Source organism: Phoenix dactylifera, chromosome 1, assembly GCF_009389715.1.
Source record: "Phoenix dactylifera cultivar Barhee BC4 chromosome 1, palm_55x_up_171113_PBpolish2nd_filt_p, whole genome shotgun sequence".
NCBI classification, from domain to species: Eukaryota; Viridiplantae; Streptophyta; class Magnoliopsida; order Arecales; family Arecaceae; genus Phoenix; species Phoenix dactylifera.
Genome location: NC_052392.1, coordinates 38,056,604 through 38,084,569, shown reverse-complemented (window position 1 = coordinate 38,084,569; position 27,966 = coordinate 38,056,604). Strand labels below are relative to the sequence as shown.

General features: G+C 38.6%; 2 protein-coding genes across 4 annotated transcripts; one reads left to right on the top strand and one right to left on the bottom strand.

Moving 5' to 3' along the window:
* Nucleotides 1-372: 372 nt before the first annotated feature.
* Nucleotides 373-18,796, bottom strand: LOC103713758 (TOM1-like protein 5). 3 transcript variants are annotated; one of them, XM_039133781.1, is made up of 11 exons: nt 18,600-18,796; nt 17,679-17,855; nt 16,807-16,885; nt 16,526-16,654; nt 14,271-14,369; nt 14,039-14,152; nt 11,876-12,033; nt 8,540-8,615; nt 8,144-8,229; nt 5,524-5,685; nt 373-1,089 (listed from the first exon to the last, which is right to left on the bottom strand). In XM_039133781.1, the coding sequence occupies exons 5-11, from the start codon at nt 14,358-14,360 to the stop codon at nt 747-749; spliced, it is 1,029 nt and encodes a 342-aa protein (XP_038989709.1). In that variant the 5' UTR covers nt 14,361-14,369; nt 16,526-16,654; nt 16,807-16,885; nt 17,679-17,855; nt 18,600-18,796; the 3' UTR covers nt 373-746. The 3 variants fall into 3 exon arrangements, with proteins under 3 accessions (XP_038989709.1, XP_038989706.1, XP_038989713.1); XM_039133778.1 differs by lacking the exon at nt 16,526-16,654; XM_039133785.1 differs by lacking the exons at nt 16,526-16,654; nt 16,807-16,885.
* Nucleotides 18,797-23,746: 4,950 nt separating this feature from the next.
* Nucleotides 23,747-27,623, top strand: LOC103713757 (receptor-like protein kinase 2). The gene is made up of 2 exons (XM_008800775.4): nt 23,747-26,844; nt 26,974-27,623. The coding sequence occupies exons 1-2, from the start codon at nt 24,027-24,029 to the stop codon at nt 27,411-27,413; spliced, it is 3,258 nt and encodes a 1,085-aa protein (XP_008798997.3). The 5' UTR covers nt 23,747-24,026; the 3' UTR covers nt 27,414-27,623.
* Nucleotides 27,624-27,966: the final 343 nt, after the last annotated feature.

The window sequence follows — 27,966 nt, the reverse complement described above, 5'->3', positions numbered from 1 at the left end:
CTACGGCTATTGCCAATTGCCATCCACAACCACTCCCACGTATTTGCTGTTTCTCTGACGAGAATGATAAATAAACTGATATTTTGCAATATCGCCATTGTTAACTTATGCCAGCGACTTAAAGACCCATCGTATATGCATTTGGTAAGACTAAATGCATAACCAAATGCATACTTGGTGATGGCGACATTGCATCCAACACCACAATTAATAGCATGCAGTAAACTAGCGTACACTCTCAGGATTTCATATGACCGTGCTTCATTTTGTCGCGACCACAATCATATCACCTGAACCAAGCAACAGTATCCATTGGATCCCTTGACCCATCCATTGTCTCTCTTGAGTAAGAAACTTAGACCCAAATCCAGATTCAGCTACAAATCAACATGCCATCTATTATTCTATTCAGTGTCATGAAGCTTTGGAGTTCATTTTACATCATGAAACCAGTCCTGCAGCAAGCCTCAAAAATGAGGTCAGGTACTGAGAGACACGAGTAATGAGATTTTTTCCCCTTTATCTATAAACACCACTCCTTCAATCCCACTAGCTCAAACCAGTGAAAATTGAGCAAGACTAAAAACAAAAACATCAGCCTGAACAACAATAAACAGGTCTAACCTCAAGAGTAAAACAAATTTAAAGAAGAAGAAAAGAGTTAGACACCAAATATATCTGAGAAGATAGCCTCTCACATGGTCCTCCAGCTGCTGTTAATATCCATCTCAGAAACCAAAAATATCTCATTCACTAAAATCAGTGCTGCCACTCTGAGAGCTACTACCAGTACAGCTGTGCAGCGATAACCCTCTCATATGACCTGTTAAACCCGAACCATCCATCTTTTCCTTGAAGAATCTCTCCCTCTCCAAGTGCTTGGCGGGTGGAGGTGGTATGGAGACTGCTGGCGGTGTAGTCTCGGGATCTGATTGTATGCATACAGGTCTTGGCTTATTGTCAGGATCAGATGGCTGTATGCAGAGTGGCCGTATAAGTGGTCTCTGCATCTTTTCCTTTGGAATAGATCTGAAAGAGCCAATGGAGCCATCTGAATGGTCCTCAGCGCATGCTTTTCCTTTTCGTATTCTGTGCATTTAGTAGACAAATAGTACATTATATGGAAAAATCAGCATAAACCTCAAGCATATCAATACTTTTGAATCCATGAATCCAAATGGACCCCCCATATCTATACTCTCTGCAAAATAGCCTTTTCAGCTAGCAGTATAAAGCCTTGTTGCATTGCTCAGAGAATGTGCATCCAGCAGTGAGAAGTAAATGCCCACACATTTAAATAAAATTAATTAAGAAATTGGAGCAATGCATAAATGCATAACTCCATTCACACGTATACACGTCTTGATGCACATCCACATGCACACCCATGCCAGCACCGCATGCAGGCAAGCATTATTCATTCCTAGATGTTGCATTGCCTTTTTTACTTTAGGATTGCAGCTCCTCTTATCATAGTTGGCCCAACTAGAGAACTTGTTTGAGTGTTTTCTAATTTAAAGCTATGAATATTGCTGGAATATTGCACATGCGCATGATCGATGAAAGGAGTGCTTGGGGGGGTGGGTGGTGGTGTTGTTTAGAACTAGGGTGACTCTGAAAGGATTTGGCTCCATATTGTGTGAACGGCCAAATGCTCTACAACATGCACCGGAGTCTAAATGTTAGCAGAAGTTACTGCCATTCCGCTATTTAATTAAAATAAACACAATCCATCAAATCCTCTATCTTGAGATGCTGACTCATGCCCCACAACCAAAAGAATGTTGATGAATGAAACAAATAAATTCGATCAACACTACAGTACCCCACTTCTCTAATTCATACCCATTTAGATTTTCTGCTGCTTCAACCACTAGAATCTCCAAGTTTGAGATGGCAGGGGCATGCTTCTCTACTACATTATGGCAGTAGGATCCAAATGGTGGAGCACCATAAGAAGGGGTTACCAGTGGTAAAGCTCCAACTTGCCAACTTGGTGGGTTGACCATGGACTGTGTTATATGGGTTCAAGTATAGGAGTTGGGTGTACCCAGGAGGGGGATCCATCTTATCCCCCAATCTTAGGATATGTAGACTTATGGGCACGGATACATGGACACACTGTACATCACCTGATCTTGTAGGGACCTATTATATTTCATTTTAGTCCTCTGTACACACTAGTGCCTTCTTTATATACATTTGTATGCATATTATATATGCACCTATGCTTGTTTTATGCATACCTGTTCTTTGTCTTTCTACATAGGGCAAGGACTAAAAATTAAAATGGCCATCATCAATATTGGTTTCAATGAAATTTTTTTTGATTAATAGGCCCTTATGATGGGATCATAACCATCCATCAAACAGACACAAACAAACATATGCATGCCTGAAGCAATTGAATGGTCTTCTGTCTACCACCAATATCCTCTACCCAACGTAAAGGTGCAGGTGCTATCCACCCAACCCAGTCCACCTCCACTGTGACAACCCATTCCTTGCACCTCTCTCTCTCTCTCTCTAATTTCTTTCAATTCCACTACTCCCTTCTCTACCTTCCCATACCAGCTTCTCAGATTCTCTAAGTGTCATGTCCAAAAGCTCAGCAACATGTCAGACTTAGATCCACACCTGTACCCATGTTGTGTTGACATTGGTACAATGGAGTAAACCAGTAAGTGTCAATGCTCTATGGGGACATTATCAGCTTCATCAATTATTGTTGTCGAATAGTTTAGTCATGCTAGTTGCCAGAATTTGAAGTGAGAGAGAGGTGGTGGGACATGAGGGAGCAAGAAGAGGGCTGTCAATGAAGGAATAGTGAGAGAGGATTTGGTTGGGCAAACCATGGTACCGCATTGAGAATACAAGGGTGGGGGAGAGCTGCAGGTGGAAAAGGATGCTTTTAAGTGCATCTCTAGGGCAAATCATCCTACATCTGATCCCCAAATTCTCTTAAAAGAAGTCTTATCCAGCTTTACATTAATATATACTGAATAGACACATGCCCCAATTTATTGAAGGTCCACATTTTGTAAAGAGCAAGCCATAAAACATCTTCAGACTTTGGTGTACTAAACAAGATTTATTAATCTAACCTCAATAGGTTAAATAAGGCTTACTGATTGAAGTATTAAATATTCATCTTATCCGCAATATAGACAATTGCAGCATCATGCACTTGCAGTCTTGCATGAGAATGGATGCAAAAATTTGGTTATCCAATGAACTGCTATGAACCTAAAGGGCTATCCGTGCTTGCAATAATTTAATCCAAAATGTGCAAATCATGTGCTCTACTAAACAGGTTTTTGTTCAAGCAATAATGTGCCGACTCCAAAGCACCTGAAACACACATCAAGTATGATCACAATCAAGGTCTGCCGAACCGGGCCGAACCGCTCGGTTCAAGCAGTACCGAGTCGACCTAATGCGAAACTAGGTCGATTCGCCATTTTAATATGGTTCCGGCTCGTAGCCGACCCAGTGCGAAACTAGGTTGGTTCGCCATTTCAATTCGGTTCCGGCCCGTAGCCGACCAGGTGCGAAACTGGATGGGCCGTAGGGGCCGAAACCACAAAGGGACTGGCCGGAATCGGTCCTTTTCGAACCGAAACTGGCCAGAACCGGCTGGTTTGATGCCGACTCGGTGTGAACCGAGTTTCCACCGAGTCAACCTGGTTTCGAACCGAGTTGACTGTGGGCCCAGTGTTGTACCGGTTCCAGTTTGGTACTAAACCGTACTGACCGCCAACCGCTAAAGGTTTTAGTATCGGTTCGGCGGTCCTTGATTACAATAGGCGAACATTAAAATGAGAATACATAATTCAACTAATGATTCAAAATTTTGGCCAAAATGTGTTGGACTTTTAATGAGTCAAATATTATTGAGCATCTATCTACCAAGTAATTTAGGTTGTTTAACAATGTTTGAATTGCGCTAAAGGTTCATAAACTCCATTTTCATTTCAGCTTTTCAACTGAACCAAATAAGATTTGGTTTAGGTAGTTTGTCAGCATCGGTAGTTTCAATACTGCTTTCAACATTTTCATTATTTGAAAACTATGAAGGGCCTAAAAAGGTAATTAATACAGAAAATATCAAAAAAATGTGATATGTTTTAGATGGCATTTAAGATAATTATATTATTTCAGAGCTTCAGCATTCGGTTCTAGTCTTTTCACAATGAAACATTAAAAAAATAGAAGAGAAAACCACAGTTCAAGTGCAATATATTATTTTGCTATTTCATGGATATCAGAAACACAGGACAACAGAAACAAGTATGACATGATTTGCTATTTCAGCTCCATGAATTTGCTATTTCAGCTCTATGATAACCAAATTCACATGATTTGGTTTTCCATGAATTTGCTATTTCAGCTCCATGAATTTATAGCTAGAATGCTTCCAATCTTCTTAAAAATTGCAAAATCTAAGTTTTTAGAGAAAATGTTTCCTGAAAATCAAAGAAATGAACAAACAGGAAACAATGATGGCATTAAAAACACATACACACAATAACTTTGGCTCCATGAGCTGAATTCAGATGAAACTCTGAAATCAATTCTATTTCCAGGTTATCTGCGTGCCCAAATCAGAAATGTATTGGTCTCAATTTGAAGTCCCGGACGAACTTCAAACCATGATCATATTGCTGAAGTTCTTTTCACTAAATATAATTCTCATATTGCATGCTACAAGCTTTTTTCTTCCAGATCTCTTGTTTCAATCATTTTGATACATTGTTTATGTTCCCCATAAAAAAACTATTCAATCATATTATCGATATGTTTTAGTTTAAATCTAGTTAGAACAAGGGTAAAAATCAACGAGAACTCTGCCTTTGTCTAATTTGACAGCAGATCTTGGCAACTTAAAGGGTTGCAAGGACATGTTAAAAGTTAATCATGTTATCTTAAAAGGCTGTAGCTTGGCTTGCACTAACAACATTTATTAGTGCCTCCAGCTGATTAGCCTGTTGGTTGAGGCACCAACACCCCATTCCCCTGGGGAGAATGAAGACGGTCAGATCCTCTGGACAGGCGGTACAGCAATGGCTGTGTCAGCAGAACTCTAGCATTTGTACTATCTACTCAATCCATGAGGCACTTCTTAATCATGATATGGAAGAGATAATTATAACCTTAATGGATGGGTTTACACATTGTGAAATTACTTATCACAAGGCCAAAATCAACCAAGAGATATGAGGGGTCTAGCCTGAAATTGCCATTGTGAAATTGCCTGAAATTGCGGTTGGTTCAGCATACCTTGGTTTGTGTGCACCATAATACGTTAGTTATAAGCTCAAACAAGTGACTGTAATTTATGCTTCATGAGCAGTTTCTAACAAGTCATTCTTGATCTAGTTACAGAACCCAGAATAAATATTCAGGTGGTAAAGATTTTGTGTGTGAAAACGTCATATTTGCAATGACAAAAAAATATATAATTAATGAGCTCTATTCTTTGATTTTGAGGTCAATAATTATGAAACAAAAACATGACCATACCTCCGATAAAGACGTTCCACATCCTCTTCCTCTTTGGCTTCTTCATTGACACAGGGAGCTGCAGCAGAAGTAGCACGAACTGAAAGGAGTGTATCATGCTGAGAAAGCACCTTATGAAGCTGCTCATTCAGTTCAATGGCTTGAGTGACCACTTTCTCATCCCTGAGGAAAATAAAAGATTTTTTGATAGAGGCAGCAACTTCTTTTCCATGATGACTGGCAAAGTTCTATTTAAATGATAAGAGATAACACTATTGGGGATCTAAGGGTCAAAGAGAACAGCAAAGGAAAATAAGCGGCTCCACACTACTTTGGCAGGGTAATCTGCTAACTCATATGTATTTTCAAGGACATATGAGAAGATTTGTGGCAGCAAGTGCCAATATATATGGAGAAGAAACAAGCTCATCTCCCTTAATTTTCGGCGACTGCAGTTATGAGTCTATTCAATATAAAATTCCCTAATGATTTGCAGCATGCTGCAAAGAATCAAAAGCATAAGTTACACAATTCTTTTTAAAGAAACAGCCATTTTCTGCATTTTTCTTTTTTCAATAAAGTGGGAAAAAAGAAGACAAAAAAGGATTCCTCCCAATTAAGGTACGAAAAGTTGCATTTTACCAACTTTGGTCAAGATAATCAGTACATAATGTAATCAATTCATCAGCGAAGAAAAGCCTAGCTCCTCAATCAAAGCTATCCCATGTAGGTCCCATTCCCATGGGAGCTAATCAGCTAATGGAAACTCATATCTATCTCTCATCTGATCCCAACACCTAGATTTTTGGAAGCTCACCTATTCCTCCCTCCATCGTTCCCATCAATGGATCAATCCCATGCCCCCCAACTGTGACAAGTGGTGACCATCGAACCAAAGAAAGTGAGTCAAGAACGATCTCATTCCTTGCTCAGTCAATAGCCGGTCCAAAGGGATCAAGTAGATCGATTGATGTAGCTGGTTATAGACATGGAAGGAAAATAGGAACTTCCTCACCTTCCTCAACTGCACGTGCTTGGATCATCGCATCTCTCAACCGGGTGGAGAGCCTAGGAGCCAGGAATCAGACTGAATCTGAGAAAAGAAATACATTGTTGGCCTCAGATAGATTAGCTTGGATTGAGTCGTCTCTATCCCTATCAATTGGGTGCTAATGCCCTCAGCCAGTATGGCGCCAACCCAGCTCCCCCGTCCCCTCGAGTGAGTTTTGCTAGTCAAAAAGAGAGGGAAAGAAGGGAATAAGTTAACATTTCATGAATTTATGATTGTTTGAGGCAAGAAAGGGAATGGATAAATGAACCGAAAAGGATTGGGGTAGATAGGTGGCATCGACCGAAAAGGATTGGGGTAGATAGGTGGCGTCGGCCTATCCAACTACTTTTCGACCAGCCCAGCTGCTAGTCACATGGTGAGGCTCGACCAGTTGCTTCAATGACTTTTACAACCTTATTTCTTTGAATCCAATATGACAGACGAAATATCAAAGAAAAAGATACTCTTAAAGAAAAATATAGAAAAGATAACTTGGTTGTGTAAAGCTTAAAAAGAAACAGCTCTAGACCTCCTACACAAAAGCCACAAACCACAAAATAATTCCCTGCAAATAATATAGCTTCCATATATACCTTTTACGTATGTATGCTGCCCTTGGTTTCTATGATAGTATTCATCAAGGTTGACAACACTACTCAAAAATATTTGTCAAAGCAAATTTTCCTATTTTTAAGAGAATAACTGGTTCACAAAGATTTCGTGAATGAGTGAATCCATTTGCAAACATCCAATCAATGATAAATGCCATCATGGATGCAATCCTAATCAGCATTCCCTGATTCATAAAATATGTAAGTTACAGCCTCCAAACGTTAACAGATATTGTGGTCGATCTCCTATCACTTCTACAAGCACCTGAGAGCAGAAGATTCTTTTTTGTATGTGTGAGTGAGTTCTGCAGAATCTTTCCTATATTTGCAAAGATTATCTGATTTTAACAAGAAGTAATTTACAAGATTATTCACTGCCCAAGGACCAAATGCACCTCATAAATTAGCAGATTAAGTAGAAGAGTCCACAAACAACATTGTCTGGCCAAAATAGAGATCAAAGTGAATCTCCACCATTTCCATGTTTCAAGTTTTCAAGCTGTTCATCTTAAAAAATATGCCCAGAACAACAGATATTTATTGAGAGGTTAACAATAAATAACATGACAAAATGATAGTAAAGTTCACAGGATACCAATTAGATGACATATTTTCAAATGTAAATGATAATACACTCCTAGCATAATTTATTAATGTTGTTCTCAGAGGATCGTGACAACAGGCAGCATGATTAACAAATCTATAAAAAATAAACAGAAGAAAGGATCAACATATTTGACCATTAAGCTATCTTAAAAGTGACCCATCTGTTGAATCATCAAGTAAAAATGCACAAAGGGTACTGGATTTTATGCAACAGATCCAGAGTAATAACATCCAAAAATTAAAAAGAAATATAAAATATTTTCAAATATCTGAATAGGAAAAAGTATAGCTAGGGCCATGGCAGCAAAATGAAACTGAAAAAATGCCCTCTGAGAGAAGGGACGAAGGAAATAGAAGATATAAAATATCTTACCGGGAGGTCATTACCAGGTGCATGACTCGCTGTTTTTGAAATGAACACTGTTCTACAAGATCCAATACAAACTCATCAGCTGATCCCTGCAATAGTAAAACTAATGCTTGTAAAAATGAGTTCATATACCATAAAAGCTCGCCCTTTATAAGTTTTAAGCTTTCTGATAAGTTAAGAAGAAAGCATATCATGGACGCATATTCTACCTTTGCTTGCTAACACTTGATTATATATTTAAAAGTTATAATTTTCCAACATCAACTGTTTCATAAAAGAAATACAGCTAATATCAACAAAAATGAGCAGAGAACTTTGTAGCCAACATCCTGAAGATGTTATTTATTATCATTCATTTGAGAAGATAAAACGAAGAAACCAATTTCATTTCAACCATACCTCTGGATGTTTAGGATCCAAAGCACTTAGCACATCCCTCAGAACCTCTAAGACACTAGTTGCTTTATGAATTACACTGAAATAATACAAACATATTAAATACAAAATGAGCATAAGATGATGATGAAGATGTAAACTTGTCAGCATTCAGAACAAATAATAATATCCTTTTTGGTTACATTAGCAACACCTTCTAAAGACTAAACACAAGTGCCAAGTTTCTCCAAGTTTGTGGTGCTACCGCCTCAATAACCAAAAATAGAGGAAACTTCTTAACAGAATTTATTATAATTAATTATCAAAAAAAGTGCTGGCATCACAACTGAATTACATGGATGAAAGTACAGCCTTAAATAAGAACATATTTTAGAAAAGATCTAACCAACAAATGCCCTGTATCGATCATGTACATTTTCACAGATTTTATGAAAACTTCTCTCTCTGTTATATATCTATGCTTTTGCAGGTAATGTCATGTATTAGATCCAGGAGCAGATACAAATGCTTGAAGCCTTGAAAAACAAGAGGAAAACACTCAATATGAAGGCATGCACAAAAGGTATAATTTTAACTACAGTTAGCAGATAATACACATTGATGTTTTTCATCATCAATATAAATTTGATGACGTGTTGAGTCCTAACCTGTTTGTCATTTTTTTATAAAAAACCTATTCATCATTTATTAGTACCAATTGTCAGTACTAATCCAATTGTCATTTAATAATACCAATGTCACTATTAATTCAATTGTTCAATGATTCTGACTCATTCCCCATGCACTTTGAAAGCTGTAATGTCAATAGTAAATTGGGTATAGATCTTACACATGGTAATAAGTATAAACCACAATATTTAAGATTGTCTATTTCCTATATTTGATACAATGACAGATTGGTGAGAATGATGGAATATATACGCATGTGTGTGTATACATGTCCATATACATAGAAAGGTACTTCGCATATTATCTATAATGACTTCAAAAAAACTAACAGGTTAATATATATATATATATATATATATATATATATATATATATATAGTGCAGTTAACAAAATACTTGTTCACTAATACTGCAGTTATCAAAATACTTATTCCTTGTCAAAACTTCAAAATTAGCCCAATCACATTTGCAGAAGTCTTTGGCAGCATCATCCTTGAGTAAACTCCAAAAAGGCAAGCATAATTAAACTCATTTTCTAAGTTCCAACATCATAATGGTATCAAGATGGTATATATAGTACATATAATGCATATACTAGGAGACCATTACCAAATATATCTACTATGTCTTAGCTTAGATATTGCCTCCCCCTTGCCTAATCCATCAAGCATCCTACTTATCTACTAATAAATAATGGGAAAAGCCCGAGGCCTTCTTTATGTCTCCGGTCTCAGAACCTGAAGCTCTGCAACTCCCAATTCATGCACCCCAACCCCCCCCCCCCCCCCCCCCAAAAAAAAAAAAAGAAAAAATCACATGCTCCCTGATGGGTCCAATCAAAAACCAAAAAGAAAAAAGAAAATGGTGCTCCCTGTTCTCTTACCAAAAAGATGTGCCCCAGCCCCACTACTCACATGAAAAAAATAATTTATTTCCTTCACTGCATAGAACTCTTATAGATTCAAAACACCTCAACTAACATGAATCCTATGTAACTCGGAGGTCTTTAAATAAAAATAGCATCATTATTAAAAAAGTATTATCCTATGTATTAAAAAAAAAATTGCAGCCACCACATGCAAATTGGATGTGCAGGGCTCTAGTCTCATATAAATTGAAGTATGCTATTTTCATGTTATGATGCTTGCTTATGTTTTAGTGGATACCAGCTATTGGTCATCACATATGGTATGTGACTTTAAACCGAAATCCGTGTTACATCGTCGTGGATAGAAGTCAACCTAGAGGCTTGTTTTTGGAAATTTCATTATCTTTATATCATTCAAGTGTTGAGACAGAATCCAAAATTAAAAACTTTTCTTACTTGTCTGGTGATTGAGCCAAGTATCTAAGTATCAGTACTAGTACCTGTATCAATGCCCGTCTAGTAGTGTGACTACGATATGCAGTTCGGTACCTAGTGTTGTCTGGAGGCATACCGAGTACCAGTTTCCTGCCAACCCAATTTGGTAAACCTGACAGAACATGGACCAGTACGGTATAGTACTTAGAACCATGCATTGAGCTAAGGATGGTGGTAATCAATGATGATGATGCTGATGATAATCTGTTTGTTCTCGCACAAGAACTCTTTGAACTTTTCAGTCAACCAGTTTAAATACTGTGACCATAAAATAGCAATAATGACATTTTTCTTTATTACTTGATATGATGGATTGAATTGATTCAACAAAATTAATTTGTTTGGTTATTCTTACTATATTCACCACAGACATGCATGCTACCACAGCATATTGAAATGTCAAGATTTTAGTTAATTTATGAGGCATAAGAACTATCTGGCAAGCAACAACAGAATGTTTGTTTCCCACATCATGGCAATTACTAACATCTAAAGACAGTTCAGAGGCTCGTCCTGTGCCTACAATTCAATACTACCACTCATTCTGATCCACCTCAATTTGCTCACATACAACTGAATGTGCAGCAGAATAAACAAATGCTATTTAAGGGGTAGGTTAAGATGATCTAGCTCTTAATATTCCAAGCTAGTATATTTTGTTTTGTCAGTACAAAAGCCTTCAGGCAGGCTGAAAACCTACTCAATAGAGGAAAACTAAAAAGGATTATGGAATCTGCTTTAAGTCTTGGCAAACAAATAAAATCAACTCCTGGTATGGGTGTACTTTATCATTGATATGCAAGCACAGTCAAAAATGTCTCATGTAAAAAATTTAGGCACCCTCTAGCAAAATAAAATATTTAGGCACAAGCTGGACTTCTGCAACCAGCATCTGAAATCTTTCACTTAGGCTCACCAAGTGTAAATTGTGCAAAATCTAGCTTCCTCCCTCAAACCTGCTAGTGATACTTCCACCACAGCTTGAAGCATCCTTATTGTTTCAATAATGAACTTGCTTTGTGAAACCTATATTATACTATCTTGGTATGCAATAACCAACCGATCAGGTCTTTTAAGCTAGATATTTTCAAAAACAATTGCTTCCCCACTTTAACATCTGATCCAGGTGACTGGCATGTGAGTATTGATAAGCCAAATTATGAACAACTTACAAAATTCTTTAGATCATACGTCTTAAACAAATCAATCATGCAAATAAAGAATGGCTTTTTTCCCATCTCATTCTTATCAAAGTCAACCTTGAATCATAATTTCTTGATGAATAAAAAATGACCAGCTTAAAGTACCTCGAGTCAGGCATTATCTGGGTATTTGTTTGTTTTACACCATTTTCATATTTTTGAGGTAGAGATTCTTGAGAAGATAAATTTTTTGCTTGGACCTTTGAAGCAGGTTGTTCGGCTGGTCTAACACGAGGGCGTTGTGGAAACTGTACCCCAGCAGACTGGCATAAATAATATATTTCAGTAGAATTCAGTTTTCACTAAAGAAATATACTTTTAAATAGAAAAATGATGACTGCTTAAAATTAAACATGTAGCAAATGTGGCATGGTATACAAAAGATAGTAGCTTATGGAAGTGTGTGGCTCAAATGTCTCGTGTTAGGCTACATAAAGCATTTTGGGCTAATTTTTCTAGCTACTCATGGTCTACTGGTGGGGTCTACAGGCTGTGTCAACACATGAAAAAGAGCACACGGCAGAACCACACATGGCTTCTGTCTCTTTTCTCTGCCAGTAAGGGCTGACAAATTGGCTCAGAATGTTGCATACTGTATTCTATCTCACAAGATATGTAAGCTGTGTCCTTTATAATAAGCATGAAAATTTGCATCACCATGTGTCATGAAAACTTGAAAGATCGCACCCCAGTTAAATCTTCTATATGTTGTCTAGAAATTTTAAGTCAGAATACAGTGCCAAGGAAATGGTTGCAATGCTTGAGAATATCCTTGAAAAAAAAATAAAAGGAAAAAAAAAGAATGTGATATTCTTTGTATACATGAAGTCATAACAAATTATAAGTATAACACATTGATCTAGATCAAGACAACATAAAGCATGCACATATATATGGATGCATGTGTGTGTGTATATGTATACATGCGTGTATAAAGTTTGTGTGTGTTTACATGTATACATACAGAGAGAGTGTATGTGAGGGAGATTGCATTCCATAAATAATTATTTTGGTAAATCATTCCATGGATAACTTTGGTCAAACCTGTTCCTCCTTGCATCCTCTAATAAGAATTATAGATCTTAATTAATAAAGGATTTCTTTTAAAAAAAAGAGAGACCAGCCCACTCAATATAGACTGCAGAGTTCATTTCTTGTCGGCAGCAAATCTCTAATAGGGTAATGCTCAGAATTTAAAACTTTCACCTGCAGCAAACTGGAATATCTTGCTTAGTGGCCCTTACTTTTTCCACTTGGAGACCCAGTTAGCAACTGCTTCAGAGAAAAGGATGAGCAATGCCCAAAGCAGCTTAGATTTAGATAGATCCAGGTCAAAACAAGAAGAAACTAGTAGAGGATACATGTTTCAATAACCAATTTTGGAACAAATGTTTGGAATCCCAAGCCTTGAACACTATAAAATGGAAACCTAACATTTGGCAGTAGTCCTTGATTTAGGGTAACAACAAAGTAGAATAGGGGAGAAATTTTGCAGGCTTGACCACAGGAACTCCTATTACAATTCAAAAGTTTCTAACATTCCACTCCCAACAAACTCTGCAACCGGTACAGAAACAGCAACAGCCACCCAATTAATTTGCCATGTTTTCGGTGTGATTCAAGTAAAAGGAAACTAACTCATTGACTTGCGCAAAACAAAAGAGACCACAGAAACCAAACAACGTCTCCTTCAAATTATTCTTAAAAGGCCAAACTAATTTCCGACTGATATGATAGCTACTGTAAATAGTTAAAGGCTCTTCTTCTGCCTCACTTACCAGGTGAAGGTGGGGGTGGCGGGTATTTGGTTCCAAATGAGTTTGATTAAATCAGTAGATGAGATAAAGCAAATGTGCAGAGAAGACTAAGAACAAATAGATGGAAAAACTCAGTTCCTTCCATGTTACTAGACCTCTTTTAAAGATATTAGACCCCCAGCACAAAATCCAATTTATAGATCATGGGGCTTCATCTGTCACAGAACTTCTCTCCAGTGGATCCCAAAGTCATGGAAGCAGAGGAAAACCCCAAGCCTCCATCCAACTGTAAACCACAGAAGGAGATGAACAAGAACATTACAATATTTATTCTAAAACATCTCAAGTGTACAATTAAGTTTTCACAAAAAAAACTTTTCATTGGACAGTACAATTCAACAGATAATAGCCACAATGGAAATGGAGGTTAAGGATGAACCACCATAATAAGCATAGATCACATGGGATAGAAGGTACTCCTAACTTTATGTAGTATTATATCAGAACCTACCACCAGGTCATAGTATGCAGTGTAATACTGAGGGAACTTTCCAGAAGCTCCGCCAAGGGCTGTCTGTGTAGCATCCAGAAGAAGGAATATTCTTTCTCGGACTGGCAAATCTGTCTGTAACAGAGTACAGCATGCTTTTTGAAAATTTCAAGCATCTCTAATATGGAACTAAATAGGGAAGAGTTTCCAGTTAAATAGATGGTGATTAGATGCCCAGCAAATGGGGACTAACCTTTTTCTTCACTATCTTCACTAGTATCGGAAGAAGTCCATTATCTATCACATGTCTATGAATATGCTCTCCACAGTTATTCATAAGCATTTCTAGCAACTGCAACATAAATAGAACTACTTAGTCAGGAAACTGCAGATGTGCATTAACCTCAAAAGAACCATGGCAACCATGGCAAGAAAGTTCAATTTCTTTGTTAACAAAAGAGTTGTTTTTGATCCAAATGGTTGACATGTTAAAATGGGGAAGCAAAAGGCTAAAATAAATAGTAATCAAGTCAAAATAATATTATTCGAAAGTGTAATTATTTCTCAAACTATTATAACAATTAAATGACAAACTTCTAAAAATTGTTCTAAGGACAAAAAACACATTTCAGGAACTTAATATAATTTATTTTCTCATTACAAAGACAAGATAAAGGGCTAATCAAACGATCTTTACTTATAAAGATATAATAAAATTGAAGACAGTTTACTGGAATCTCTCTTGAACATCCCAAAAAAATATAGGAGAAAGGACATGATTCTTGCCACCTGTGCCATGGTCAGAAGATCCACTGATTCATTTCCTAAAACAACAAAAAGAAGCACTAAGTGTATCTTCTAATGCCCAGTTATGATGGATGTGGTAAGGCAAATCAAATTCCTGTTATAAATAGGTATCGAGTGTTGGTGTTGAGTTCATTTCTCCTCGCAATGGTCACAAATGACCTTCCTGATAATAACTAAAAAGGTTTTATGTTACATATATTGTTTCCACATTATAATCATTGACGATAAAGATTAAGAAACCTTAAAGTGCTAACATGGAATTGGATGAATGAAAAGGAAGTACATGAAATGCTATATTGGGACCCATTTGGGATTGTTTTTGGAGCGTCCATTTATGTGTGTGTGTGCCTGTGCATGTGCGTGTGCTCTTTACTTTCTTGCTTTACTTTATTTTCACTACTGTGACTAAAATAAACTTATTTTATGTAAATTAGAAGTGCAAAAAAACATAAACTATTTTCACTCCATCCCCCAACTTTCCGGACACAACACCTCTCTCACCTCTCGCTGGCACCAATATGTTGCAGACAACTGTTTGACTGCCCAAAGGCCCCCAAAAGTTTTTTTGTCTATTTTTCAATAATTACAATTTTCCTTTTTCTTCTTCCTCTTCTCTTCTCATGCTATTCCTCTTCTTCTACCCCTTTTCATTTGAAAAGTCATTTCTTCCTCTCTTCTTGCTCTTTTGTTCTTCTTTTCAAGTCTTTTTTTTTATATTTCTTCACTATTTTCCACCTTCCTGCAATCTATTATTTCTTTTTATATGCAAATATGGTAATACAATTACAGCTTACGTGCTTTATATTTTTCTTCAAGGCTTGTCAAATTTGTATTTTTCAGATTTAAATTCAACAATTTACATTTGGTAACACCTATCACTCTTACACTTGACTTGGTCAATCAATACATGATAAAACCATGCATGGTTTTTAGTAATATTAACTCCTATAGTGATATAATGGTGTATTTGGTTATTTATACATATGACTTGAAAAAAAATGAGGTTAATTGTGTTATGTTTAGACCTTTTGCGTATTGTTTTGCCCCAAAGATAGATTACCTAAGTCACTAGTCAGTCCACCTAGGCACCTCAACAGTGCCTGGACAGTTAGGATCCCTACCAACTCAGGGCCACACAGCTGCCTTGACAACTTTGAGTTATCTTCTTGAGATGGGGTTAGCCTGCATCTCACTTTAATCATAGTTTTATGAAAATAATGACTAGGCAACATGAGACCTGCATAACGAGAAAGATTAAAGGTGTTTTACTTGTGAACAAATATGGTGAATGTTATGCAAGTTGCCAATATATCAAACTAGTTTTGGTGTCTAACAAAACCAATGGCAATAATCTAATTACAGTCACTAAAAAACTTAAGCAGCAACTTATTTGGTTATCCAGAGCTTTAGTGTATAAACCATAACTCCCTAAATTTAGGTTCCCATTTACTTCGCTTAAAAGTTTAAATGCTTGCTAACAATTGAATGACCATTTAAAGTATAATAGTTAATGTACAATATCCATTATACTATCAGACATGATCATCTAATTATAATGTCATATGTCATTACATAGAGGGCAAAAGGCATGTGTAGCAAGATAGAAGCATAGATAAAAGGTGTGAATAAATTTTGATTCACAAGATAAAGAGAGAGCATAAAAGTTTCCTGTTTATTAGCGAACATTAAATAAAATCTTACTGGATTTTGTGGGTAGCAAAAAGAGGATTGCTTGCTCAGATTTAAGGATCCAAAGAGATACTATATGAGTAACAGCACTGCTATCATGATTTGCAAAGCCAGTCGATCATCTTAATTTTGCTGTTAGAGCTATATCCACAAAGGTAACGAACTACCACACATTTAGAAGATCTTATACACAAGATTTAAAAAGGTTCGCGTCCAACTTCTAGTTTATCAAAAATGTATGGACAACCATGATATTCTAAGTAAGATAAAAAGCCCAAAAGCTTGGCACTCACCATGGCAGCAAAAAGTTGGGTATTGGCATTTTTGTTCCCCAGTCGTTTTTTGATAGATTTGATGACGTCTTTGGCTTTCCTAGTAATCCAAAAGAAATAAAATTTGTCACAAAATGGAAGTAGAAATGTTCTATGCATGACGATTGATGACTTTTTTTTCCTTTTTCTTTTGTTTTTTTTTTCCTTTTTTTTGGGAACAGTTGGGGTGGGGGGCGGGGGGCACCAAGGATTAGGTCATGTCAGTGTGATGCTAGCCTGTAACTGGCCATTCTTGGCTAGCAGCTGACACTATGACAATGTGTCATGCCAGTAATGCACTAGCATGGTACTTCTAGAACCTTTCATGCCATTTCACCATGTAGAGCAGCACCTCACCCCATGGATAAACATAGGGCAGAGAGACAGTTGTTTGATTGATTTAACAAGTTCTTTAAAATACTGTAGGTGGTAGATGGGTGGCCAAGGGCATGCATGGTTCCTACGCACTAGAGAGAGCCTACGCAAGCACCCAGAAGTCAAGGCACCCCAAAAAATTAAATTCCAAAAAAAACTATAATGAAAAATCTAAAAAGAAGTTATAAGCAAAATCGAATCATAACATACAAATAAGATGTTGTAAGTCAATGGGCAGTACCAACTTCACAGCAACCAATATTAATTCAAAAGTCCATCTCAACTTCCATATTCAAGCATGATGCAAAACATTAAGGGAGGTGCACAGGTAACTGTTTTATATAACATGAACTAAATGAGAAATGAAGACAGACTAAGAAAGCTTTCAGCATAGAGTAAGGGATCCATAAAAGAAAAGTTGCATGGAGTAATCAGAAATATATTTGAACAATAGAGCACAATGAGCATCGGCAACATACCCTGGATCACGTGCGACAAGTTCACAAATTTCAATGTTTTTCATCCAGTCCATATCTTTTAGTTTATCACTTGTTGCCACTTTGACCATCTCAGCAGCCATTGGCCCTCCCATGAACCCTCAAAACAACACCCAACCTATGAAGACAAATCAGTTTCAAGCCAAGAAGCACTATTTCCTGCAAAAGTCACAAACACGAAAAAAACTGTAATAAAAAAAAAGCATGCAAATCGCATACTATGACAACGATCAAGATATTCAAAGACCTCAGAGCAGTATAATTCCAAGAGTTCATGAAGACAGAATCATATCGAAAGCAAGTCTACGAATGAAGAGGAAAACACAATAAATTCATCCTCAAAACTTCAATAATTTGAAAAGGTGACAAATTCGCTTCTTGATAGCACATAAAACAGCCAAACTATAACCAGGAAAAAGAAGATTTTCCACCACACGCTGAGCAACGCGAAGAAACACGATTGAAAATGAGTGATAGATTTTAAGCTTGCCTCTGATCGCAAACCAGAATTCAAAAGAAACAAATCGGATCAGCTGAAAATTTTAGCAAGGATCGCCAAAGAATACAGCCTGATAAAACTCAATTAGCCACTCCAAACTACAATTTCCAAAAGTATAAAAATTTAAGCATCTCGAAGAGATCTAAGCTCTAGTTGATCCCAACACCAACAAGGAACAAAAGAAGAAACGAATTTATCGAAATCTAGCAAAAAAATACACAACCCATGGCCCTCCAAAATCGCACCATTCTAGCAAGAACAACACCACTAATCTCCAAACACAACGAAAAAAGAGAAAAATGAAGGAGATCGCTATCTCCAACAGGATACGACCCCGAAGAATTGCGATCCCCCGGATCAACGACCAAAAGGATCAAGAGATTAGTAAAGGGCCCCGAACTAACCCGAAAAGCTTTCGCATTCCCTCCGCTAGGGTTCCGCACGCTCACTCCTCGCTCCCTTCCTCCCTCGGCCAGAGATCGACGAGTTTCGAACAACTAGGGTTTTAATTCGAGCCTCGCTTTTTTTTTTCCGGAGAGACAGAAGGATCGAAGGGGGACGCAACACCGCCACAGCCCCACAAGAAGAAGAGAGAGAGAGAACAGTGAGAGTGAGAACGAAATAAAAAGAGAGACGGCGACAGCTATTGGACAGGGTGTTCCCGGATGTTTCGCGCCCCGCTGGGGGATGCTGCCGCCGCGGTCCACCGGACGCGCCCGTAGTCTCGCGCATTCCTGGCCGTCCGATCCGGGATTCCTCTCCGGAACTGGATTATAGCCGTTGGATCGATGGACGGAGCGGCGGGGCCGGACATGGGGGAGTGGGGAGTTGCACATGGGTCGGCCACTTGGTCGGGGTCCACGTGTCGAGCTGGTCTGGATAGGCCCAGATTGGTATGGGGAAGGCCGGGGAAGGTGCCTCATTATTCGTGCTGATTGGGGAAATGAGATCATGGCATTATGGAAGTGGATTTGTTAGCGTTTCGAAGGGCTTGGGTGCACACAAAAATAAAAGTTTGGGTGCATATTTTTTTTTTTAAGCAGGCAGTTAGAGTGAGAGAGATAGATGTGGATGTATCTTTCTTCTGTCACTTAGATTTGCTTGGCTGGATAGAAGTGGATCGAAATCATGAAATTATTTTGGTTTAGTGTTTGAGAGGGATTCGCTGTGGTGAAACTAGTGTCCTATTTTGCCGTTCATCAAGAACCACGACAGTAGCATGGACGAAGGAGAAAACTACGGAGGTGTAAAATTCGTCATCAGGAACCATGATGCCAGACTGGTGGCAGTGGGAGGCAGCAAATTTTCGACATGATCTGTTGTGTGCGTCGAGCTCAGAGCTGCATATGAGGATATTACGTATGCGAGATAGGTGTTGGGCACGAACTGTATCCTCCTCGAGAAAGACTCAACTACAGTGATTTAGTGGGTCCGGGGTCGAAAGTGTACTACTGAGGAGAGACCGCTACTCCATGACATCCGCAGACTACTGGGGGAGTGGCTTCTACTAGGCCACGCATGTTTATAGGGAGGCAAACTGTGTCGCTGTCTAAGTTGCCTCTTTTGCTGCTCATCACTTCGAAGAGTTTATCTGGACGGATCACATGTCTGCACTGGAGCCCCTATGTAGCCTTTTGTTTTCTGATTTTATTAGCCGTATTCACACCCATCAAGTGTGAGCCGCCTTGTACCAAAAAAAAGAAAAAAAAAAGTATCCTATTTGCATCAAATTTATATTAAACAAATATTGAGCCGGGTGTCAAGTCCTAAGTGGATGTCCGGGTTTCGTGAGCTCCTTTACCTATATGCCCTCTAAACAATTCATTAATGGTATAGCCTGAGAGTGTAATTTAACTTTTAATACAAAATTGAAGGATGTTAAGAGTAAATATATGTTATATGTGGGGTAGATTATCAATCTCGAGTCCATCTGAGTTCAAATAGAGTTGGGTTAGTAAAAGTAAGCCATTTAGTCCCAATATGTATCACATGACCGGGATTGGATGGTACCCAAAATCTTTGGACCCATCCTAACCAATAGGTCCACTACTATTCCATACCAAACCGGTCTGCAGGAATCCTATTTAACCATCTCTCCTTCTTTTTTTTTCTTGGGTACATATCTAACCACTCATCTTTGATTCATGTGAAATACAAGAATAATGGCCGCGATATCGCTAATATATTATGATGGGCGAAAAAACTAAATAGGAGAAACTCTAAACTCGCTTCAATATTATATACATACATACATGCATACATACATACGTATATGTATGCATGAGTGATCTAAGCGGATCATCGAATTTGATGTGAACCATTTAAACCACTACAAGTAGGAATGGATAGAATTGAGGAGCAAGATTTACCATATTGAAAAGCCAAATTACATGTCAAACTTTTGGAGGTCATAACTTAGCAATACAATGCTTAATTGTGATGATCATTTTTTTTAATCGAATAACTTTCTGATTCTATGATGTGACGCTATCTTGCAAAGGGTACGACTACTGATCAAGGCTAAATTCTATCTTTTGGGCTCCGAAATAAGTCAATTAAAATGAAGATTTTCTTTTAAAGAAAGGTTTTGATTGAGCATATCTTCCAATGTAGGAAGAATTAAGCAGAGTAACTGCAGGCAAAGTTTATGTACGAGTCGAGATCTACATCCCATAAGATTTAACTTTTTTATATTTATTTCTACTGATCATCTCTATTATGTGAAAGCTGGTTTTATTCAAACTAAGATAGAAATCCAACCTGAATTGTGCAATGACGGATGTTCCTACTATAAATAGAGATTATGCATCTTAGTTCTTGAATCATTAATGAAAGAAAAAAAAACCTAAACACTACTTTAACCAAATTTTCTACTTATTCCAAAATATTTCTGAGATATTTATGTTGAGCTGGTTGAGAGAATTTTGTCTCTCCTCAATTGGACCAGTACATATATACAAACTGCCACACTTCTGACATGAGATCACGAGCCAAAGATCGTGGCAACCACCATATACTCATAAAAAACTTTTCCTACAAGCATACAAGGCATCTCATCATGAGATCTAGCAATAAACATAGATCAACATGAGAGCATGATTCACCAACCGGCTTCAAATCAGCTGCCAAAAGTGCCATTAACAACAGAAAGGAAGGATTTCAATTTGGCCCACATCTTTCCAAAAGCACAAAGCTCCTTTTGATCACAGAAGATAGACTAGTCATTCAAAAGATGGATAATTTTGTGAACAAAGGCTGCTATAGAGGTGCTCCGATCGAGAAAGATTCGAACATTTCGCACCTGCCAGCAAATCCACACAACAGTCGCAATCACCATGAAGGCCGTTTGATGCAAATCCTCAGGGAATTGAGATTTTCTCCACCTTGTACAGATATCCCATAGATCTCCCACAAGGGTTGTAACATCAAGCGAACAAGAGATAGCACTCCAAATTTCAGTGGAGAAGGGCAAGAGGTAGAGATGTGATTTTCAGATTCCACAGTGCAATCTCATAGACAGCACCCTCCTAAATACTTACCTAAATTCTTTGATAATACCTCACTAGCACTCAATTTGTTGAACAAGCCACAAGCAACACTTTGAATTTTGAAGGGGCCTTGACAAGCATTAGAGCTTCTGACAAGCACCTCTGCCACCTTATCTCAATTATTTATGCAACCTCAATTGCACCCACAAGTATTGCTTTGTCACAAGAACAATGAATGGATGTCTATGATCTCCTCCACTGCTACTAATCAGCTACTCACAGAATGAATCGAACTTACCACATCAGAAGAAACTCAAACTGATCTCTTTTGTCACTATACCATGTGAAACATTATTCTTATTGGAATTCAAGTGGAGTTTTTTCCACTATTTACCAATGAGTTGTCAAATCAACTAAAGATAATCCAAAATACATTTGCCTGCATGCCACCATGGTCACCCTCCTAAGTGGGCTTGCAGTGTCCCACTAATCAACCACCTTCATAATTCTAAGTATAATCCAAAAGATAGCCATGTTTTCCTGTCTGTCTTTTAGAATGTACACTTATATTCCTTACTCGGAGAGGATAACATCTCCGTATTTGGAGGACAAAATACTTGGGAAGAGATAGGCTTCATGATGAGGAAGGGGTAGTCAAAAGAAGGATAATTCATGAGGGATGGAAAATGGGAAAGCCCTCAATTCTCAGGCATTCAGCTATCTCCTTGAAGGGAACATATCAAATTCATGACATAGATTTTCCTATCATAGATTGGTTATTTAACTTCTTATATGTTCTGCTCCCTTAAAATGAAAACCGTAACAGCAAAATCATATGATGAGTATTGTAAATTTCTCATGCTGTTTCAGTTACATGTTACAATATCTACATCATTTATAGAATTTATTACACACAGACTAATTACTCTTAACGCAAGAATAATGAACCATTTTGTTGCTGTAATTTAGTTGACTTGCATGATCATGGTACTATGTCTGAACTCTGAAAGTGTACATCGAACTTGTATCCATGCTGAATAACGCCGTTAGGAGACCAGCATTGTTCTGTATGTTGACTACAGATGTGCTTGCATTTACATGAAATAGTATATAAACCCCATATTCCTTATCTAATCCATGATAACATGCAGTACTTGCGTTTTCCACGATACTATACATGCATTTATTTATTAAGTAAATTAGATTTTTGATTGTACTTATGTTTCAACCTAACATGTATGATCTGATTTTTCAGAAGTGATTACTTTGCAGAACTAGTAAAGGTGGGAAGTGGAAACTTTTCCTGGCTTCATCATGATAAAAAGCACCTATGTGATCCTTCAGGGCTCCAAAGATAGGTACTAAGTTAAGGGCAGCTCCTTCCTCTCTGCTTTTTTTCATGTGCATGCCATGTATCCTTTTCAACACCAAAGGATACGGCGTTTCCCAACTTTTCAGAATTGTTTCATTTACCTCCTTTAGATTCAATATTTTTCGACTATTAAAATGAATATTTGAAGTAGATCAGCTGCTGCGCCGACAATAACTTAATTGGTGCAGGCAAACCAAAGCCTGACAACTGCTTGTCTTCAGGTAAAGCCTGTAGAAATTATGCATGGGTATGGTATTACAGTGAAGAACTGCAATATGCCCATGTTTTGCATCCAACCTAAAACAAAGTTTGAACTTCGAAAAAAAAAAGAGACCTTTTTGTTTTAATGTTTATGTCCATGTCCCAAGACTTATCCTGAACCTACCTTGTACCTATTCTTCCTGCACAAATACGTTTAACATGTTTTGAAATCTTATTTGCAGAACACTAACCAGATATATGCAAATGCGTACATCACAGACATCGCGCACATCCAAAGCAGTAGTTATCAAAAACTCAGAAGAAACCAATGCGATGAAAAATGAGGGAAAGCGAAAGAAAGTATGGCTGCTTAGGAAAGATTGCATAATTGTGAAACTCTCAAGGAACAACTTATATCTTTTCCTCACTTTGAAGGCCATGCATAAGGAAATAGCAACATCACCAGGCACAGTTTATTCCCTATCCTAAGAGCATCCAATGAGCACAAGACAACCACACAACTTGCGCTTCGGTCTCTCCATCAAAGTGGTAGGAATTCAAATAGTATGTAGATACTTATAAGGATCTCATTGCCAATAATTCCAACAAGAAAATGCGATGATGGCCATTATAGGGCTGGACCACAATTTTAATTAGCTTGAATTCGGTGTTTGGATTTGACCTTCAGTAAATATACTGAAAGGCTGAACCCATTTCAAACTCAGGAAAGATTTAGCAGAGGAAGAAGGGGTAGACTGCTTTGATTCGGTATGCCGACATATCCAATTCTCCTCGGCATCACATTGCTGTCAATCTCATCCTTTCTTCTTCCCACCTCTGGTCTAAACCATGAAGGCCTTGCCCTCCTCTCATGGCTTTCAACCTTCAACTCTTCTCCTTCCTCCTCTTTGTTCTCTACATGGAATCAAATCCACCAAACCCCATGCAGATGGGCTTTCATCACATGCTCCAGAAGTGGTTTAGTTTCAGAAATCAATATCAAATCCATCAACCTTCCCACCACCTTCCCCACTCAACTCCTCTTGCTCAATTCCCTCACCACAGTAGTCCTATATGATACAAATATCACTGGAGAGATTCCGGCAATGGTCTCTAACCTGACTTCTTTGGTCACTCTAGACCTCAGCTACAACCATCTAAATGGAAGCATACCACCTGAGATTGGAAAGCTTTTGAAATTGCGCTCTCTCTACCTGAACTCGAACTCATTAAAAGGCCGAATCCCACCAGAGATCAGCAATTGCTCACAGCTCAGACGGTTGGAGCTAGTCGACAACCAGCTGACCGGGACGATTCCAGCAGAGCTTGGCAAGCTTTCGCTTCTCGAAACTTTTCGGGCAGGAGGAAACGCAGGACTCTTTGGAGAAATTCCAGTCAACATTTCTCAGTGCCAAGGACTAGTCTTTCTGGGTCTAGCAGACACTGCAGTCTCTGGCCATATTCCGTCCAGCTTTGGAGAACTGAAGAATCTAAGGACTCTTTCTATATACACAGCTAATCTCTCTGGAACCATTCCGCCACAAATTGCGAATTGCTCGGCCCTTGAGAACATTTTTCTTTACCAGAATCAGCTTACAGGTGAGATCCCAGCTGAGTTAGGCCTTCTGAGAAATCTAAAGAGAGTGTTGCTTTGGAAGAACAGCTTCAATGGTAATATTCCAGGATCACTTGGTAATTGTAGTGGTTTGACTGTTATGGATTTCTCCTTGAATTCCCTGACCGGCGAAATCCCAGCATCCTTCTCAAATTTGCTGTCACTAGAGGTGTTCCTACTGTCTTACAACAATATCTCCGGCAAGATTCCACCTTTCATTGGAAATCTTTCCAGTCTGAAGCAGCTAGAATTGGATAACAATAGGCTCTCAGGTGAAATCCCGGCTGGTATCGGGCAGCTGACGGAGCTGAGTCAGTTCTTTGCATGGCAGAATCAGATACGTGGGAGCATACCTTTTGAGATAGGCTACTGCAAAAATCTCCAATCCATGGATCTTTCGTATAACCTCCTCTCTGGTTCGCTACCAGATTCTCTATTCAGCATCAAAAGCTTGAGCGAACTCATGCTGATCTCTAATGGGCTTTCTGGTGATCTCCCATCACACATTGGCAACTGCACCAGCTTGACCCGGCTCCGGCTTGGATTCAATCGGTTTTCAGGCAGAATACCACCGGAAATCGGGCTCCTGCACAGTCTGAGCTTCCTCGAGTTGTCTGAAAACCAGCTCTCTGGTGAAGTCCCGCCTGAACTCGGCAACTGCATCCAGCTTGAAATGGTTGATTTGCACGAGAACAGGCTCCAAGGCATGATTCCTAGTTCCTTCGAATCTCTTCAGCTTCTCAATGTCCTAGACCTTTCACGGAATAGAATCTCAGGAGCAGTTCCTGAGTTGTTGAGTAAGCTCAGATTTCTAAGTAAGCTTGCATTAAATGGGAACTGCATCACTGGTTTGATACCCAAGTCCTTGGGTCTTTGCAAGGATTTGCAGTCCTTGGATATAAGCAGCAACAGACTCTCTGGCCCAATCCCTGACGAGATTGGTCGGTTGCAGGGACTTGATATAGTGCTGAATTTGAGTTGGAACTATGTCTCAGGCCCTATTCCTCAAGGAGTTTCAAATCTTTCAAAGCTGGCCAGCCTAGATCTTTCGCATAACATGCTGACAGGATCATTAGCCATATTGGCTGACCTTGGAAATTTGGTTTTTCTCGACGTTTCATACAATAATTTCTCGGGCTATCTCCCTGATACTCTGTTCTTCCGACAGCTTCCAATGACATTTTTTTCTGGTAATCAACAGTTATGTACAGTCCATAACGACTGTTTTCATAGATACCAAAGAAGTCATCCTTCAAGGAGGGTCATCCTTCTCCTCGTTATTGGTCTTGCTTTGACTGTTGTTGTAATGATATTGGGAACGTTGCTGATGCTAAGGGCTCAGAAGCCGGCCGCAAATAATTTGAAGAAAGACGAGGAAATGCAAGAATGGCACTTTACACCCTTTCAGAAGTTGGATTTCTCTATAGATGATGTTGTAAAGGGGTTATCGGATTCTAACATCATTGGAAACGGTTCTTCTGGTGCGGTCTATAGGGTTGAGACCAGAACTGGGCTTATGGTTGCTGTGAAGAAACTATGGCCAGAAAGGATTGGGGAGTTCCCAGGAAGGGATCCTTTCACTGCGGAAGTGAAGACTCTTGGGTCCATCAGACATAAGAACATAGTAAGGCTTCTGGGCTGCTGCTCTAAGAGAAATGGAAGTCCTCAATTGCTCTTATTTGACTATATCAGCAATGGAAGTTTGGATAACTTGCTTCATAGAAGCAGTAAGGTCATTCTAGAGTGGGATTCCAGGTATAAGATTGCACTAGGTGCAGCTGAGGGCTTGGCCTATCTCCACCATGACTGCAATCCTCCGATCATCCACAGGGATATCAAGGCCAACAACATATTAATTGGTCCACAGTTTGAAGCCTATCTTGCAGATTTCGGACTTGCAAAGCTCATGGATGATTCAGGTTACAGAAGACCTTGTAGCATGGTCCTTGGTTCTTGTGGTTACATTGCTCCCGGTAAGCAAACGATTCTAACTTCCTGAAACTTCTTCTATATGTCTAAATTCCAGCAGCTTATCATCTCTCATCATGTATTCAGACTATCACTAGTTTTTTTGTTTGTTTGTTTTGTTTTTTGGTGTATAGAATACAGTTACAGTATAAAGATCACAGAGAAGAGTGATGTTTATAGCTATGGCGTTGTTCTCTTGGAGATCTTAACTGGGATGCAACCAGCTGATGATAGGATTCCAGGAGGATACCACATCGCCGAATGGGTCCGGAGGGAGTTGAGAAGACCTACTGCTAAGGCTGCTGACTTACTTGATGAGGGGTTAAGGAATCAAACAGATTTGATTGTACAGGAAATGGTTCAAGTGCTTGGTGTGGGTCTCCTTTGTGTGAATGCAGTGCCGAAGGAGCGTCCCTCCATGAGAGATGTGGTGGCTTTGCTCAAGGAAATTAGGGTTGAGTATCAAAATCTCATGGATGCTGATGGAGCTTATAAGGGTGCTGAAGACAGTGCCAGAGCAGCAGCCTGCAGTAGCTTTTCTAGATCCTCGGAGCCTCTGAAAAACTCCTATTGATGCCAGTCATTAACAATTTTGGCTTCCTAAGGCCATGTATAGTTAAATTTACAGGGTCCTTTTCGATTAAAGAACAAAAAACAAGGGCATGTATAGTTTATGCATCATAGTTCCACTTACTTTGTTATATATATTTTCTGCATCATGAGGGGCTCTTTATGGATGTCTTGTGTTTGACTTCTTTTGTAAAGCCAAGAGTGCTTGAGCTGATATTGCTTCAAAATTTTAGCAATTTCTCTGGATGTTGGTTTTGTGGAAAGTAAATCGAAATTTAAGGGATAGCGCAAGACAAGTAGCTTTCAAGGTTGCTTCTAGTTGATCAAGGGTTAAAATTAGGCTTTCTTTGATTTTATAGTAAAAATATAATTTAGGAGCCTTAAATTTAAGCTTTGTTGTGGATTCTGGAATACACTCTCCTTCACCTGCTAATCTTTTTCTTCCTTTCCCCTATAATTTCATTGGGTATCCATTTTCCAGACCCTACGAAATACCATGCTGCTGTCCCATAACATAAGCCTATCATTTTGAGATTGCTAAATTATGTTAAACTCCA